The sequence below is a fragment of the Lactuca virosa genome, chromosome 2 (assembly GCF_052849685.1).
Source record: "Lactuca virosa cultivar CGN04683 chromosome 2, Lactuca_virosa_CGN04683_v6, whole genome shotgun sequence".
Taxonomy (NCBI): domain Eukaryota; kingdom Viridiplantae; phylum Streptophyta; class Magnoliopsida; order Asterales; family Asteraceae; genus Lactuca; species Lactuca virosa.
Genome location: NC_136427.1, coordinates 255027713 through 255044879, shown reverse-complemented (window position 1 = coordinate 255044879; position 17167 = coordinate 255027713). Strand labels below are relative to the sequence as shown.

General features: G+C 36.1%; 3 protein-coding genes across 4 annotated transcripts; 1 reads left to right on the top strand and 2 right to left on the bottom strand.

Moving 5' to 3' along the window:
* Positions 1-4170: 4170 nt before the first annotated feature.
* Positions 4171-7645, bottom strand: LOC145160802 (uncharacterized). The gene is made up of 4 exons (XM_079080134.1): positions 6259-7645; positions 5713-6179; positions 4737-5628; positions 4171-4663 (listed from the first exon to the last, which is right to left on the bottom strand). Exons 1-4 carry the CDS (start codon positions 7318-7320, stop codon positions 4346-4348), a joined length of 2739 nt encoding a protein of 912 aa, XP_078936260.1. The 5' UTR covers positions 7321-7645; the 3' UTR covers positions 4171-4345.
* A 291-nt stretch (positions 7646-7936) lies between these two features.
* On the top strand, positions 7937-13463 carry LOC145160801 (putative E3 ubiquitin-protein ligase LIN). 2 transcript variants are annotated; one of them, XM_079080133.1, is made up of 8 exons: positions 7937-8035; positions 8486-10128; positions 10200-10370; positions 10487-11130; positions 11214-11358; positions 11440-11688; positions 11763-12075; positions 13081-13463. In XM_079080133.1, exons 2-8 carry the CDS (start codon positions 8518-8520, stop codon positions 13203-13205), a joined length of 3258 nt encoding a protein of 1085 aa, XP_078936259.1. In that variant the 5' UTR covers positions 7937-8035; positions 8486-8517; the 3' UTR covers positions 13206-13463. The 2 variants fall into 2 exon arrangements, with proteins under 2 accessions (XP_078936259.1, XP_078936258.1); XM_079080132.1 differs by having other exon boundaries at positions 10197-10370.
* A 284-nt stretch (positions 13464-13747) lies between these two features.
* LOC145160800 (acyl-lipid (9+3)-(E)-desaturase-like) lies at positions 13748-15950 on the bottom strand. The gene is made up of 2 exons (XM_079080130.1): positions 15844-15950; positions 13748-15125 (listed from the first exon to the last, which is right to left on the bottom strand). Exon 2 carries the CDS (start codon positions 15097-15099, stop codon positions 13954-13956), a length of 1146 nt encoding a protein of 381 aa, XP_078936256.1. The 5' UTR covers positions 15100-15125; positions 15844-15950; the 3' UTR covers positions 13748-13953.
* Between the last annotated feature and the right edge of the window lie 1217 nt (positions 15951-17167).

Genomic DNA, 17167 nt, shown 5'->3' with positions numbered 1-17167 from the left:
TTTGGGCGTTCTTTTTATACATACTATCAGTTTAACAAACACTACGACGTTTGTTTAGATCACTAAGGCTAAAAAGTAGTTTATCAAAAACTCACTTTTTACGTCATTCGGCACCGTGCCGGTTTTGTCGCGAAACTTCGACAGGTCATAACTTCTTCGTTATAACTCGGATTTCGGTATTCTTTATATATCCGTAATCCTTGTCACGACCACTACAACTTTCTTAATAGATATCGGCTTTATCTAATATTTATTTTCGACGCTTATTTTTATTCTTAATTAATTAAATCTTAATAATTAAGCATAAAACACATAATTCACATATATTCACATAATTCATTTTCATTTCTTCAAAATGAGTTACAAAGGTTAACCTAGACTATCACGTCAATATTAATGTCTAGCCTAGAAACACGGACGTTACATCATAAATTTGGTACTAAATAAAATGACTAATGTATGAATGGTAAACAACTTCACTTAGTTTTATACTTTTATTATAAACAAAACTACAACAATGTAATAAAACTACAACAATGTAATAAACTACAACAAAGTATTTTTACAAACAACTGGTGTTACCATGGAATTACAAATAACAGAGCCTTTATCCATATACATGTGCATCATACTATTTTGAGATACAAAAACACCTCTGCAGAAAATATAGGATTTTCTAAAGAAACACATCACGTTTTACAAACAATAAGGAACCTGTTTTCTAAAATAAACACTTATGAACTCACCAGCTTTAATGCTGATACTATTTCAAAACCTACTTGTATTCTCAGGACAGTAGTAGACAGGTACACGCACCGGATTCTAGAAGATGGAGCATATTATCTTCAGGTCTTTACTTGTTATTTACTTTTGGAGTCAGTTATATATGATTCAAATACAATGTAAACATTTATACTATTAATACAATGTTTGTTGTTGCTTTGATTACTATTATTCAATTGTTGTGATACTATACATGACGTCCTCCGCCCCCAAATGTTTCCGCCGTTCCGGTTTGGGGGTGTGACAGTTTTAATATAAACAAATTACATTTTTTCGGAAATGCTTTGATAACATATTTATCATGTTTTCTGGGAACAAATTCCGCAACATATTTCTTTAAGAGATACTCTGATTTTCAAAATAAAGTATAAACAAATCGGTCTTTTATGGTCGTGAAAAATGGGGATGTCACAATGTTGATCTTGGTGGTGATAAATTATCTTCCGGTTTCTGATATATTCCCTATTTATTATTTCAAATTTGGTGAACTCCTTTGATTAATGCCTTAAACTACACTATCTAGGTGTGTAGAGATTAGAATGTAGAATTGATGTAAATACAAAAAATTAAAGCATTTATTCTTCTTGCACACCTCCTTGGTTTCTCATTTTGGTATCTTAACTTATTTTTCATTGCAATCAAGAAATTGACATATATTTTCATCTCATATTTTATCCATATCTATTTTTATGAAAATTATGTCCTAATGTTTGCAATCTTGTGTTATGCTTCAACTTAGCCACCAATGAGGCTGGAAATGAATCAGGTTTTGAATTTTTTGGGCTCCTTTATTGTTATATGTTACATGACCATCATTATTCTTTCCATGAACTTCAGATAAGAAAAGAAAAATTGAACTTAATCTCCCTTTTATTTACATGGGTTTAATCAATTGGGGAGTTTTCTATGTTGTTTGGATCTTGACATTAGTTATCATGTGTTCCTTTCTCATTACAAAATATAAAAGACCCCTGAAATCAAGAAATGGAGAAAGAGAAGATGATTATATAGTGATGTTAAACTAACTTTCATTATCCCAAGGTAAGATATTTTTTTTGTTCTTATATTGCTTTGTGGGGGTTTAATAAAATAGACAGTTTTCTATATTCATAGTTGAATGTCTTAGCTTTTTATGTGTATTTCTTATCCTTTTTATACTTTTTTTCAAAATGCAGGTCTACATGGAGTTTAGGTAAAAGTGGTTTGATAGATCTATTAAGGTTGCAAAGCGTTTTGATGCAATAAGGATTTTTAGAATATTATAGTTTAGATAGAGAAATGTACTTTGAACATCTATCACTTGCAACATCCTACTTTCATTTTAGTTCATATAAGCATTGTACTTTAAAAATGTACAAATTAATTTATGTCATTTTAAAGCACTATACTTTGAAAATCTACCAATTATAACATCCTACTTTCATTGTAGTTTATTTTAAAGCAATGTATTTTGAAAATTTACCAATTCCAGCATCCTACTTTCATTTTAGTTCATATTACAACATCCTACTTTGAGTTTATATACATTTAACCGAAAAACTTATTGTACTATATTTTATTGTCAAGGCTTTACTTTTGATTTTTTAATTACTTACAGAGATTTTGGATAAATAAAATTTTCTGTCACGTTAGTTTAGACCGGTCACTGCAAAAAGAAATCGAATCGCCGAAAAGGAAATATTCACCAAAAGAAACTATTCTCCTCCCGTCGCATTGCGCGGGTAGGTGGCTAGTATATATATATATATATATATATATATATATATATATATATATATATATATATATATATATATATATATATAGGTTTACGTTCTATGAAAAACAAAAAACCCTAAAAATTATAAAAATGCATAAAAAAAAAATACTTAGAGATCACAGAACTTTTTTTTGAATTTTTTTTATAAAAAATCGCAGCTTTTTATTAAAATTCGTTGAAAAAAAAAAAAAAAAAAACCAGTTTTTTTTTTTATAAATTTTTTTTTTCAAAATTTTTTTCAGCGAATTTCTTTAAAAACCTGCGATTTTTTCATAAAAAATGTCAAAAAAAAGTTTTGTGATCTCTAGGTATTTTTTTTATGCATTTTTATGATTTTTAGGGTTTTTTTTGTTTTCCAAATAACCCTTCCCTATATATATATATATATATATATATATATATATATATATATATATATATATATATATATATATATATATATACACACACACACAACATAATTAATAAAAAAAATACTAGAACAACAACAATAACAATAAATAATAATAATAATAATAATAATAATAATAAATAAATAAATAAATAAATAAGAGATAAAAAATAGAAAATATAAGATAAAAAAAACAAATAAGAAAGGGGTTATGAACTAACAAACACCTAAAAAGAACAAAAAATGACATGAGAAATAAGGGATAACTATAGTAAAGTCCCTATATTTTGGCAAAAGTTTCAAAAAAGTCCTAAATTTTTTTTTTGAATGAAAAAGCCCAATAAACCGGATAAACCGGACAATTTAGTCCTTATCATCCGGTGACCCTCATTTTCCCGGTTAAAGAAGTCTACGTGGACTGGGCATGCTTAGGTGGACTTAACGAAACTTAAATATATACATCATTCATTCCTTTCGTTCCCTAAAATCGGACCAGGCAAAAATCGAAGCAGGAGGAGGAGCCACCAATGTCGTCTTCATCTTCTGTAGGAAGCAGAAGTTCAAATCGAAGAGTGATGAATCGACTGAGAAGCAGGTGCTATTGCGGTGATCCCGTTGGAAAATGGACTTCGTGGACTCCGTTTAACCCAGGAAGAAGGTTTATAGGTTGCCCAAATTACCAGGATGCACTTAAAGACTGCAATTTCTTCCAATGGGTGGATCCTCCTCTACCAAATCAGTGGTATGCAAATCTTTTACTAGAATTTCACAACAATGTTAATTTGGAGAACAATGCAATTTTCGGGGACTATGGACAACAACAAGTTGAAGGGAACTTTTTTGAGGACGTTGTGGAACAACCAGTGGCACAAACACCAGTGGCAAATCAACCCGTGGAAGGAGTGGCCATTCAAGTCCAGAATGGAGAAGAAGGTGGAAAATGGAAATCTTTTTTTTATGTGTTCATGGTTTCTTTTGTTTTTGTGTTGGTGATGTTGAAGGATTTGTAGGATAAACAGAAGATGTATGGAAAATAGTGTTTTGGTGTCTTTTATGTGTTTTGATTGTGTTTTGGTGTCTTTTAGGATAGACAGAAGATGTATGGAAATCATGTTGTGCCCTTTTGTCAAGTGAAATGAATTAACAAGTTTATGTTTATGTATGAGTCATAAGTGCTTCGAATGTAATCATGAGTGAATAGAGTGGAATGAAAGAATGAATGGAATGAAACAATGAATGGAATGAAACATGAATGGAATAATTAATTAATTGAATCAATAAACAATGGAATGAATATAGAATAGAATCAAACATGTTTAATAAACAATGGAATCAATAATGATTGGAATCATTTATGACTGGAATCATGCATGACCGGAATCAAGTATGGTTGGAATCATGCATGACCGGAATCAAGTATGGTTGGAATCATGCATGACCTGATTCATGCCCTCTTGATCCATACCTTCTTGATCCAACCCTTGTGCACCCATTCCATCCTGATTCATGCCCTCTTGATCCATACCTTCTTGTTCCATGCCCTCCTCATCTATGCCCTCTATACCCATATCCTCTTCAATGATTCCCTCTGGAACCATACCATCCTGATTCATAATATCCATACCTTCTTGTTCCTCGCCTAGTCCCTCCTGATCCATACCTTCTTGTTCCAAATCCTCTTCATTCTCAGTCAAAGTTTCTACAGTCAATTGGCTAGGAAATTCAAAACCCTGCAACAAGCATATCAATATATGGTTAGGCATACTAAACACAATAAACTAAAATTCTCTTGCTAAACCATACCTGTGATATATTAAGATCCACAGGTACATGTTTTAGACCCTCAAATTCATATAATTCTTCCTCATTGATTCCAAGACAGTCCAAAATATCTTGTGTAGTGTAATTCGACTGTCTCATGAAATCAATATCACTCTTTACATCCACTCTTATTTCATCATCAACTTCAGGACTCTCCACATCTCTTGCCTTTTCATTATCACTCTCAACAGTAGGAGTCACCACATTTTCTTCATCAAGATTAGAAGTTCCCTCACCAAATTTTGTATTCCCTCTACCTCTTTTGCCTCTTCCTCCAGATCCCCTACCACCACCTCTCTTCCCTCTTCTACCAGATCCAGTACCCCCACCTCTATCACCTCTTCTAGATCTTGTCCAGTTAGTCAAATCAGGATCCAATTTGGGTCTGCCCATTTTCTTTTTAGGTTTTGGCTCAGGTACAACCTTTGGATTTTTGCAAGAAGCTTTATTATGTCCCCTTTGAAGACAATTCTTGCATTGTACAGTTCTTCCCTTGTTAGACACTTGGGGGTACTTGTCTTCATGCTCAGATACATGTCTCCTTCTTTTGACACTGGGTCGTCCTGGCATCCTCCTAGCTGTAGGTGGAAGGGGCTTGGTATAGCCAGTTTCTTCCCACAAGTTACTTCCATTGACTGGAAGTATGTTAGACTGATATGTAGCCATGTAATTACTCTTGCTGAACCAAGTGCTAATGAATTCCTTTGGATCTTGGTTGGTGTATAAGATTGCTACTTGTGCATGCACACAAGGTATCCCTGCTATATCCCACAGTCTGCAGCTACAGTAATGGTGTTCCAAATCAACTCCATAACTTTGAAAGCCATTTCTAATTTCATATGAATTAACACCACTTGGCACTGCATACCAAGTCCTGCAAATATAAACATTTATCTTATTATAAATGTAATAACAGTTAATTAAAAAGCTACATGTATATATGAAATATAAAATATACCTTATATCCTCAGCAAATTCCTCCATCTTTAGAAGTGCTGCTTCACACACATCACCTTCTAATTTCTGTGCTTCCTCTCTTAAGTTGTAGAACCTTTCCATCATGTAGAGTCTTATTTCTTCAAGCATAGCCAAAAGAGGCTTCTTTCTAGCATCTACAATGACTGCATTAAAACACTCAGCTATCCCATTCTCTACAGACTCACATGCCAAACCACTACTAAAAAATGCCCTGCACCATGTATGAGGTTCTCTAGCCATAAGATGATCATATGCACCTTCACTTAAAGTCTTGATCCTATCCATGTTTATCTTGAAATCACCTTCTGTTGTAGATTTTGCAGCAGCCCAAAACATGTTTCTGAATTGTATCCCACTATACACTTTCCTAAAATTGGCATAAATATGCCTAGCACATTGTCTGTGCTCTACATGGGGTAGAATATCCTTTGTTGCTTCAACAAGACCCTAGGAAATGAAAAAATATATTAGTAACTGTTATTAAAAACTATAATAGATGATATAAATTAAATGAACCTGTCATTACCTTGTGTTGATCACTAATGACACATAATCCCTTGCCAACATCCAATGAAAGATCTTCACTAACTAGTTCCAAGAACCATGTCCAATTAACCTTGTTTTCAACCTCCACAACATCCCATGCTATAGGGTAAATTTGATTATTTGCATCTCTACCTATTGCAGTTAGTAACTCACCCTTGCATTGTCCCTTCAAAAAACACCCATCCAACCCTATAACCCTACGACATCCTATCTTCCACCCATCTTTGATTGCTTTAAAGCACACATAGATTCTATGAAAAGTTGTAGTCTGATCAGGGTTAATATTAACAGAAATCCTAACTGTGCTACCTGGATTGGACCTCATCAGTTCATGTCCATAATCCCACACTCTTGCATAATGGTCACTCAAATTGCCATCAATTAAGGACAGTGCCCTACACCTTGATCTATAACATTTTGACCATGACACCTTGCAATGAAATTTACTTTGAATTATTGCCTGCATTTCCTTGCATTTTAACTTTGGTTTCCTTACTAGTTCTTTCACAAACTGCTTTGCTAACCAAGTTGGATTCATAAGCCTTGAACTACTAAAATTCCTAACACATGTATGCCTATCATTCATCTTTTTCACCTGGAATGATTTTTCAGTACTCATCCATGAAGCACGAACCATAAAAGGGCATTTTTTTGGATCACTAGCACACACAGCCACTAGTCTAACACTGTCACACTTCTTGAAACGAATTTTATAGCCCTTATAGATGGAATAATTTGTTAAACATAATTTCAGTTCGTGTCTAGATTCATACCTTTCTCCAATAACCGGTTTCATCACATTCCATTTGACCTTCGGATTATGGATGGAGTATATGATTTCATCTTCATCACTAGATTCGTCAGTGTTTTCCTCATCATCTAGTTCTACTCGAGCATTTTCTCCTTCACCTTCCACTAGTTCGTCATCACTGTCTTCACAAAGAACATTAAGGAATTCATCTTTGCATCTTGAAACTGATTTGGTTTTTACAAAATCATAAACTTGAACGTCGATTGTGTCAGGCTCAAATACTTCATCCATCGCCAAAGGACACGAGCAGAATCGAGATCGATTTGTCGGGAATAAAGGAGACGAGAAAAAAGGGTTTTCAAAGAAAACCCTAAATTAATGAGGTCAACGATATAGTCACCATTAAGATGCCATGTAGACTTCTTTAACCGGGAAAATGAGGGTCACCGGATGATAAGGACTAAATTGTCCAGTTTATTGGGCTTTTTCATTTAAAATTTTTTTTAGGACTTTTTTGAAACTTTTGCCAGGAGTTCCTAAGAAATAACAAAAAGGGAGGTTACATATAAAGTGAATTCAGTCCGCTTAATTCAACTGCCGAACTGGTCACATTGGAAGAACAATGCGACAACGACAGAGATGAGGTCGGCTTTCTCGAAACTTAGGAAAACTTCAAACATGCCATTGATTCGGCCGGCAACATAACCTCATTCTTAAAAACTTTCATCACTCTTGCTCTGTCTTCTTCCATTTGTCTCACTCTCTGTTACCTCCCTGTCTCCATCTCCATTTGTCTTAATCATGCTACCGTTTCTTATATCTGATAGCCAATGGCCTTCACTCACTCGTTTCTTCAAAAATTTCGCCAATATTCCATTTTTTTCTTGTTACCCTTTCTCAATTTTGCAGTTTCCTCTCCGATCATCGGAAGTGCTCCGCTGGAAACCATTTTATGTTCCTGTGGTACGTGCGTTTCGAGTATATACCGAGAAGATCAAAGTTAAGGGTACGAGTATTCAATTTTTTTTACTAGTTATAAAGTGCACATCATGTGTTTGACAAAATGCATAAATGACTAAAATGGTGTGGCATACAATATATGGCCGGTTGGTGGCTATCTACAAAGATTAAATATATCGTGTGAAAGGTTATAGGGGGTCATTTGTTTCGATTAGTATTAGTAGTTTTACACCTAAATTTTGATACTAGTACTTCTGTAAGAGATCATGAGTATTTTAATACAAACTATACAACCTTTCACTGAATATTTTGTGGCAACATGGTCACGGAAGTGGATTGTATAAGCAGTTATCTAAGAACCCTTTGAATATTTTGTAGTTCCCCAAGCTTTTATACCATATTATCTGCCTGTGTTGAATTGCATATATGATTTGAGATGCATATTAGTGGATTTTATCATTTGATTTAATGACACGGGTCTTCTTGGTTAAAACAGGATTTCATACCAAAAAGCTTCAACCTTTCTAAATGGCAATGTCACTGGAGGATCTTCTTACAGAGGAGGGTTTCAAAAGCAATAGCTCAAAGAGAATGACTAGAGCTTCCTCTGGACCCGTAACATCAATCCCAACCCACCCGCTTCGTGGTCCTTCAATTCGTTTGAGAAAAACAGAGAGGGCATATTCAGATACCCGTAGATATGATATGCGTGTTGAATCTCCCTTTTCTGATAAACTCAAGAGTAGGAGATCAGTAGATGTTCTGAAAAGGGAAAAATCGGATAGAGGGTCAAGGAATGAAACTAGGGAAAGACATATTAGAAGAGGTTCTCAAGACACACGTGATGTTCCTCGATACAGTATCGATTCATCACAACCATTTTCTCTTGATGAGATAGTTGAGGTCAAAGAAGGCAAGCAGAAAGTCAATGACAGAAGACCAGATAAAGGAAAGTACAAAGATATTTATCTAAATGGAGTGTTTAGCCCTCCAATGAGCAAGAAAGAAGAGAAGTATGATAACATGGACATCTCAGGGAAGGATGTTCAGGTTGATAATGGCTATGTTAATAATCATCAGAAAGATGTGAATCAACCTGGTTCATCATCTACCAGATCAAACAGAAGCACACAAAACAAGGACACTAAGGTTCGAAGACCAGTTGATATTGAATCTGTACCCGAAGTAGCTCTTGATGACATTGCAATCAAAGCAATGATATCTATTTTGAGTGGTTACATTAAAAGTTTTCTCAAAGATCAAGATTTCAGGACATCAATGTACCACAACTGCTTTGCTGCTATTAATTTTTCTAAGTTAGAAGAAGAAATAGTTGCTGAAAGCAAAGTTATATCGAATCTCGACCAAGCCATAGAAACAGTTGAAAAAGCTGCAGATAATCGCGCCACTACAAAAGAGCTCAAAAAAGCTTCTTTACAGCTTAGTGTGATCACAGGTCTAAATGCAAATGATCTAAAGGATGGAATTACCTCCGGAATTCCTAATTCCATTCTTTCAGCTTGTGGCCACTTGTACTTAAGTGTGGTATATCAGTTACAAAAGAAAGAAAGGATAGCAGCTAAGCATCTTTTGCAGATTTTCTGTGATTCACCATCTGCAGCTCGATCTGTTTTGGTACCTGAGTTATGGGAAACTGTATTTCACCCTCATTTATCACATTTAGAAGAGTGGTATAACCAAGAAGTTGAATCTTTATCTGATGACCCACAGAATACAAGGAAGCTAAAGCAACTTAAGAAAGTGTATAATGAGATTTTGGATACGGGTACTTACCAATTTGCATTGTACTATAAAGATTGGCTCACAGATGGTGTTGAAGCTCCCTCAATTCCTTCCATCCATGTTCCATCTGTTTCTGTTCAGGGGAGTCAGCATGAGGTCAGCCCACCATTTTCATCACAGTCTATGGTCAGCAAGAAGTTATATGATTCTGTATTTGGGCGGATGAATAAGCCAGTAATTGCTGAAGTGGAAGACTATCAATATTCACAAAGATCAGATGATGATATATGTAGCTTTGATGAGTCTGTAGTGGAAGATAAAAGGACATTGACATACCCTCTGGAAGAAGATATATACAAAGATTTAGATGTTAAAGGGGATGTGGTACCTTATCAGGTAAGTTTAGTCCTAAATTTTGATTTAGCATGTCATTAGTCGTTTCACATTAATATTCTCCATTGTAGCAGGATGTAATAATAGCAAAAGAAGAAGGTTTGGAGAGCACTAAAATGTTAGAATCACTTCCAGTTGCAAAAGTCAATGAACTTACTCTCAAGAGGCTAGCAACATATGTCTTTGCACTGCAACAATCCGAGAAATCTGCTGATTTAGATGATGCAAAATATCCTGATTTTTTGGTAATTATATTGAAACAAACATTGATCCTAAGTGCAAAACTTTATAGTTTTATACAATAGTACAATACCCTTTGTTTTTATTCACCCTAAAAGTACATTTCTCTTTTTTTATGCAGCCAATGAAAACAAGGCCATATGGTGATGGAGGAGGGTGCTTTTACTTGAATACCCCTGAGGATTATGTATGCCCTTTAACCGGACTTCTTTTTGAAGATCCTGTGACTATAGAGACTGGTCAAACCTATGAGCGTGAAGCTATTGTACAATGGTTTAATAAAGGCAACACAACATGTCCTGTAACTGGGAAAAATCTTGAATGCCATTTTGTCCCATTCACAAACTCTATCTTGAAGCGAATGATTGATGGCTGGAAATCAAAGCACTCCAGGGAGATATTAGCTTCTGCTTCTCAGCCCACAGGAAGCCATGGGGAACAGAAATATAAAGCTGAAGCAACTGTTTTCATATTAGAGCAGCTTCTTACTGATTTTGGCACAGAGGAAAATACAGATAATGCCAAACAGTTACTTGCTCTTGGGGGCTTACAGTTTCTCATTCAAAGATTTGAGTATGGAAATTTGGATGAGAAGACTCGTGTAGCTGCATTGCTGTCCCACTGTATTAAAGTAGACCCTAGTTGCAGAAATCATGTGGCTAGACACATTGAGAAGCAATGTCTGCTTGAGTTGCTTCACTGTAAGGGAGTAAAATCAAGAGCAAATGCTGTGTTTCTGCTGTTTGATCTCATTTGTCTCAACAGGTATTTCAGTTTCAACTTTCAAACCTCTATGTTCTTCTTCTTTCTGTTAAATTAATAACATTTGTCCATGTGTGCGACTCAAGGAGAAAAGATGTCCAGTTTTTCTTAAATCGCTTGCACAAGGAAGGTATAGTGAGCTCGATGCACATTTTGTTACTCTTTCTTCAGAGCTGTTCACCAGAGCAAAAACCCTTGGTTGCTGTGCTCCTTTTACACCTGGACCTAATGGTATGTTTTGTTTGTTGTTTAACCTGTTTGCTTCTTTTGAGAGGATACTAAAATTAGTTAAACATATGTGCAAACTGACAGGTAGATCAACAACAGAAGTACAGTATATACAGAGAGGAAGCTGTTGATACCATTTCATCTGCTATGGATGCCAGCCTTTGTAATGAAAAGGTGCGAGAAGCTTGTTGCAAGGCACTCCTTATCTTGGGAGGGCGTATCTCTTTCTGTGGGAAGGTCATGACAGAGGATTGGATCTTAAAGAAAGCTGGTTTCTTTGATAGACCTGATTCATCAGACAATAAAATCACAATCAAAGATAACGTATTGATGGTAATTTGATTTCTCTTTCTGCAAGTGTTACAGTATATGCTTTGGGACGATTGTGAAATTGGTTATGAATGTAGGATACTGAGGAGGAAGAGGCTGTTGAAGATTGGTTAATGAAATTGTCGGAATCTCTAATTGGTGATGGAAAGAAGTTGTTTTTGGAATCACTTTCTCAGGGTTTGAGTTGTGGACACAGGGAGATGATGAAGGTGGGGTTGACAACGGTGGTGTGGTTAAGTTCTTCACTTGCTTCATTACTTGATTCTGAAGCTAAATTGTCTGCTTTTTCGGTTCTTATCTCTAAACTGAAAGAAACCATTGAAAATAGTGAATGGGTAGAGCACAAGGTTCTTGCTGCAGCGTCTCTGCTAAATTTTAGCAAAATCCCAGGTTAGTATTTTGCAAACACTTCATTGGCATTGATTTTTTGTATAGGCATAAAAATGGAGAAATTTTGCTAACACTTGAGCTATTAAACATAAAGGATAAACCCAAAGAAAGTGCGAGTATGATAATCCCCAAGATCTTAAAGTTAGGAGCGACATTTGATGCACTTTTTTATAGACCCTCCATAATCTGATATGAAGTAACAGATTTAAAAGACACAATCACTCAAGAAGGATAGTAATAAGCAACAATTAAACACCAAATAATTGCTTAGTATTCAAGATAGTAAGTATCACACATTCGAGAGGGGGAGCTCGCTAGGTTCACAAAGAAGTTTGTACAAAATATTTCCCTACCTTTCTCTACCTTCTAACAACTATATATACTACTAGGAACACCAGACCACAAACCATTAACATAGTACTATAACTGCTGAAAAAGCCTGGAAATTATCCCCCAGCTCCCTTCTTGTGGGAAAACAGAAGTAGTGGACAAGCGGTTTTTGAGCTAATTCTTAGGATCAGTTAATTAACTGTGTTTAGCTAACTAGTTTTCAGAGGGCTTTGCAGTTTGTTTTCGTTCGTTCTCAGACTCAGTTCTGTAATTGGAGACTCAACCCCTCTCGAATCGGGGCTTATCATTTTCAATTTAAGTATTAATTGCTTGCTATTTCCTTGGATTCTGTGAGAAGGATGTGTTGTAATTTTAGAGAGAAGAGAGGAGTAATTGTTTTAGTTTTGATACCATGTAATTGTGATATTTTGTTTTCCTCTAATAGTCTCATAGAATAACATAGGGTTAGCCTAGGTTAATAAAAGATCTAAGACTAGGCTGAGATACATAGGGCCGGACAGTAAATATAATGCAAATATACAATATTATCTACACTAGGCCTACCTAACAAGAAGAAAATGTGATACCACTGGAAATGATATGAAGGAACTGTTTTTTTTGTTGTCAATTTGTAATGAATAGAAAGACTGACCGTGACTGACAAATGAGTTGCAGATTGCATGGAGCTATTGATGGCAATTGGCGATGAGATTGCAGCTCCTCTCAGAAACCTTTCAGAAGCAAGCTTTACTGCAAAACAATTGTATGCCTTCATCTCTCACTCTCAGTCAGGAAGATAGATCTGGTTTATGCAGTTGACCTTTCTAATTTTCTGCTTGAGATCATACAGGCTACAGCCATCCATGTTTTTTTGCTGATTTTAATCTGTAAATGTGTATATAGCTAAGCTACTACGCTCTCTCCCTTTTTTTTTTGACTGGATTCATATTGTTTCTACTCTACCATTACTCTTTTATGTGTACATTAATTAAGTTGCGTGCGCCCTTTGTTTTGTTCCTAGTAAAATACTAATAAATTAAGTAGCCACAGAATTTTTATATTTGTTCTAATTATATTGGTTTTAAATCAAATTAACTAATAACCACACGTAATTAATATGAGCAACAAACACTAGGAAAATATAATTTTACTAGAAGCCAATTTTAATATGATGACTTCATCGATAAATCTTTTCGTTTTGAAAATATAAATTCGTAACTTTTAAGCTAGTACAAGGTACCATTAACATCAAGAACATATCATTATCGCTATGTGACAAAATGGCACCATCTAAATACTATCAGTACAATTACGGAATGTAATTGCATCCCACAAGAATTCATGGATAATACGGATTTAGTTGAGAGACCTTTTCAATGATGGACCAAAAGTTCTTTGGTAGTTGTTTCACACTTGTCTTAAAAGAAGGAACTACTCCATGTTCATTAAACTAACAAAATACCAAACACTCAAACACTACATTTAAACCACAACCACACAAACAAAAACACAACCTAACCTTAATTCCTTAATCTTTAATTACTTAATTCACATCTTATTCTTATACCAAAACACTCCTCCTCCCTCTCCCTCCGCTTCCACAAACAAACACTCCTTAGCCTCCCTCCACATGGCAACATAAAACGGCGTCTCATCCAACTGATAATACTCCCCAAGCACCGGTCTCGCAGCTTTCGTCGCCTCCATCGCATTATAATGAGGCATCGTTGAAAACAAATGGTGCACCACATGTGTATCTGTAATATTATGAAACAACTTATTCAACACACCGTAATCCCTATCCACCGTCGCCAACGCCCCCCTCAGCCAATCCCATTCCGACCCGTCATAATGTGGCAACGACGGGTGTGTATGTTGAAGGTAAGTAATCAAAACCAGGAATCCATTCACAATCAGCAACGGAATCCCGTAGACACAAATCACCCAACTCACGCCTTTCAATACAGCAACACGGTAGAGGAACAAAGACATGGTGATGATTCCGACGTCGGAGAGCCAGATCTGGAGGCGTTCGCGGTCGTTGTAGATAGGGCTGTTGGGGGAGTAGTGGCAGGCGAAACGGTCGTAGGGTCTGCCGGAGACGTTGAAAGCTAGGTATAACGGCCAGCCTAGAGTGAGGGTGGCGAACAGGCTCATCATTCGGCCCGGTGGGTTGTTTAGGTATTTTGAATACCATGGGATTTTGGATCTGGGCTTTGGGACGAACACTTCGTCGCGTTCGAGTGACCCGGTGTTGGAGTGGTGGCGCCGGTGGCTGTATTTCCATGAGAAGTAAGGTACGAGGAGGGCGGAGTGGAGGAGAAAGCCCACGGTGTCGTCAACCCATTGGTAATCGCTAAATGCGTGGTGACCGCATTCGTGGGCTAAGACCCAAACGCCGGTGAGAACACAACCTTGAACAACCCAGTAAGCTAACCATGCGAGGGAGGAGAGAGGCGTTGGGAGGCGGTGGAAGTAGGTGGTGGCGATGTGGTAGAGGAGGAAGCTGATAACAAGGTCGTAAATGACGTAGGAGAAGGAACGGGTGAGGGAACGGTTGAAACAGTGGGGAGGGATGGCTTTTTTGATATCACTGATTGTGAAAGGAGGTTTTGCACAAGGGACTCGCTTCAAAGGATTCTTCTTTTCTTCGGGTTTTGTTTCAGAAACAGACATACATCCTCCTGCTCCCATTTTACCTCTTCACCAGATCCTTCAACCTGCAAGATGTTTAATATGAAGCATCAATTATGGAAATTACTTATCGAAACTTGAAAGCAATATACAGGTGTTTATATCTTTGAGCAATTGCCATTTGTCGATGATATCAATGATTATGTAAGCTTAAGAACCTCAACAACAAAATATGAAATAAACGAATTGAAAGCTTAGGACTGTAATTCACAGATCTATTCGTCGATTGAAATAAACAATTCATCGTTTTACAGATATAACAGTAGGTATTTAATAACATCACTGCCGAAGAACTATTTCAACAGTTGTCATCCGTCTGTGACTATATTAAGGAAAGCAGAGAAAATCTAAAAAGTTCTCCCAAAGCATTTATCGCAAAAATTATGAGCAAGGTAAGAACACAAACATACGATAGATTCCATCCTCAATGCTTAATAGAATTAAGAACTCAAATCCAAGCAACAGCAAAAATTATGGATTTTCATTCAATAAGTAAAAAAAACAAAATTTCATGCAACATAGATAAATGCTCAAATTTTAAGGAAAAACCGAATCAAATGAACCGAATTGAAAGCGCAGAAGACTGTAATCCACAGATCTATACATCATTCTATAATGCAGCTATATCTAAAATCAAAATGAAACCGCGATAATCATTGATTTTTTTCGAGGACAATAATCGAAACATAATCTATACGCACATGCATTGATTAGATCAAAAGGAGAAAGATATAGATTATAGACCTGAATCGATCAGGTTAAACAGCCCTAGGCTTTTCACTTGAAACAAGCGTTTACTCTCTCAATCTCCTCCCTGCGTGCGATGGACTGTTTCTTCAATTCCCTTCACAGAATACATAGGTGATAGGTGGTTTAAATAAAAGAAATGTTTCAGAAGACACCCTTGAGGTTTTATCAGTTTGACGAAAGAGCCTTGATAAATGAACATTGGTCCAACAAACACGTATATTGTTTAAAAACGGCAAATTTAACATTTGCTTGGATTTCGGAAAAACTAGGAGTGATTTTTTTTTTTTTTTTTTCATCAATGCGATTTCAGATTTAGAAAATTTCTAATCAATTCAAATTGATGGTAATGATGACTTTTCTCAGGTGAACAGATGACAGAAAAAACCGATGATATCACTTTGCAGAAAAAACCGTTAATATGACTTTCATTTTAAGGGGTTTATTCAGTACTTGTTGTGAATTGGACTTCTATTTACTATCATCATCGTTTGTTATGATTAGACAAAACTGCGAAGATGATCCTGTGTTATGTATTTTTTCTGAGATTTGTTCCAAACCTCGATTTTTTTGGATTGAGGTCCTTTTGAGCTAGTTTTTTTTTTTTTTTTTTTTTTTTTTATTTTTTATTATTTGGTTCCTCAGAAAACTAAAAAAAAACTAAAATGGCCTTTTATTTTTATTTTTATATTTTTTAATACTTATTTTTATATTTTATTAATTAAAATACAAGAGAGGACCCACCTCTCTCTCTCTCTCTCTCTCTCTCTCTCTCTCCATTGCTTCGAGACTTGTACAATACATATTCTTGTAGCTTCATCTTCTCCAAAAAGCCAAACCCACTTTGACCTTGAATAATCATCATCTCCATCAGAGTGGACAAGGAATTGACGAGCGAAAGGCAGATCGACGGGAACTGCGGTGCAGATGGGAAATCGCGAGGAGGGGCAAGGGGTCTGTCGAGACCGACTACCCTTTGTGGGTTTACTCTTCGCCTTCAGTGATCGGGAAGGGGAAGAAAGAACACGAATTCTAGCAGTCAAAATGGTGATCTGGTGGTCAAACAGATCACGAGAAGGAGTCGATCTCCGACAAACTTCCTTAGGCTTTTCGCTCGTCGTCGGCGGCCACAAATCAAGGGGGGAAGGGAACCGATTGGATCGAAGGGAGAAGGAAGAAGAACAGAAGCATAACAGATGTGGTTCGGTGGAGGTTTGGTCCATCACCAAAATGAAATAAGAAAACGAAGGTAACTTACGTTGTCGGGTGACTGTTACATCGAGGGGACTGCTCTGGTGGCCTCCTTGGCTGTTCTCCTTTT

Bases quoted from the DNA above. Each gene is read 5' to 3' on its own strand.
- LOC145160802 (XM_079080134.1), bottom strand. From the start codon at position 7,320: ATGGATGAAGTATTTGAGCCTGACACAATCGACGTTCAAGTTTATGAT. The intron at 6,180-6,258 runs GTAATGACAGGT...TTCATTTCCTAG, and splicing joins TCATTAGTGATCAACACAAG to GGTCTTGTTGAAGCAACAAA. The intron at 5,629-5,712 runs GTATATTTTATA...TTATATTTGCAG, and splicing joins GAATTTGCTGAGGATATAAG to GACTTGGTATGCAGTGCCAA.
- LOC145160801 (XM_079080132.1), top strand. From the start codon at position 8,518: ATGGCAATGTCACTGGAGGATCTTCTTACAGAGGAGGGTTTCAAAAGC. The intron at 10,371-10,486 runs GTAATTATATTG...TTTTTTATGCAG, and splicing joins CAAAATATCCTGATTTTTTG to CCAATGAAAACAAGGCCATA. The intron at 12,076-13,080 runs GTTAGTATTTTG...AATGAGTTGCAG, and splicing joins AAATTTTAGCAAAATCCCAG to ATTGCATGGAGCTATTGATG.
- LOC145160800 (XM_079080130.1), bottom strand. From the start codon at position 15,099: ATGGGAGCAGGAGGATGTATGTCTGTTTCTGAAACAAAACCCGAAGAA.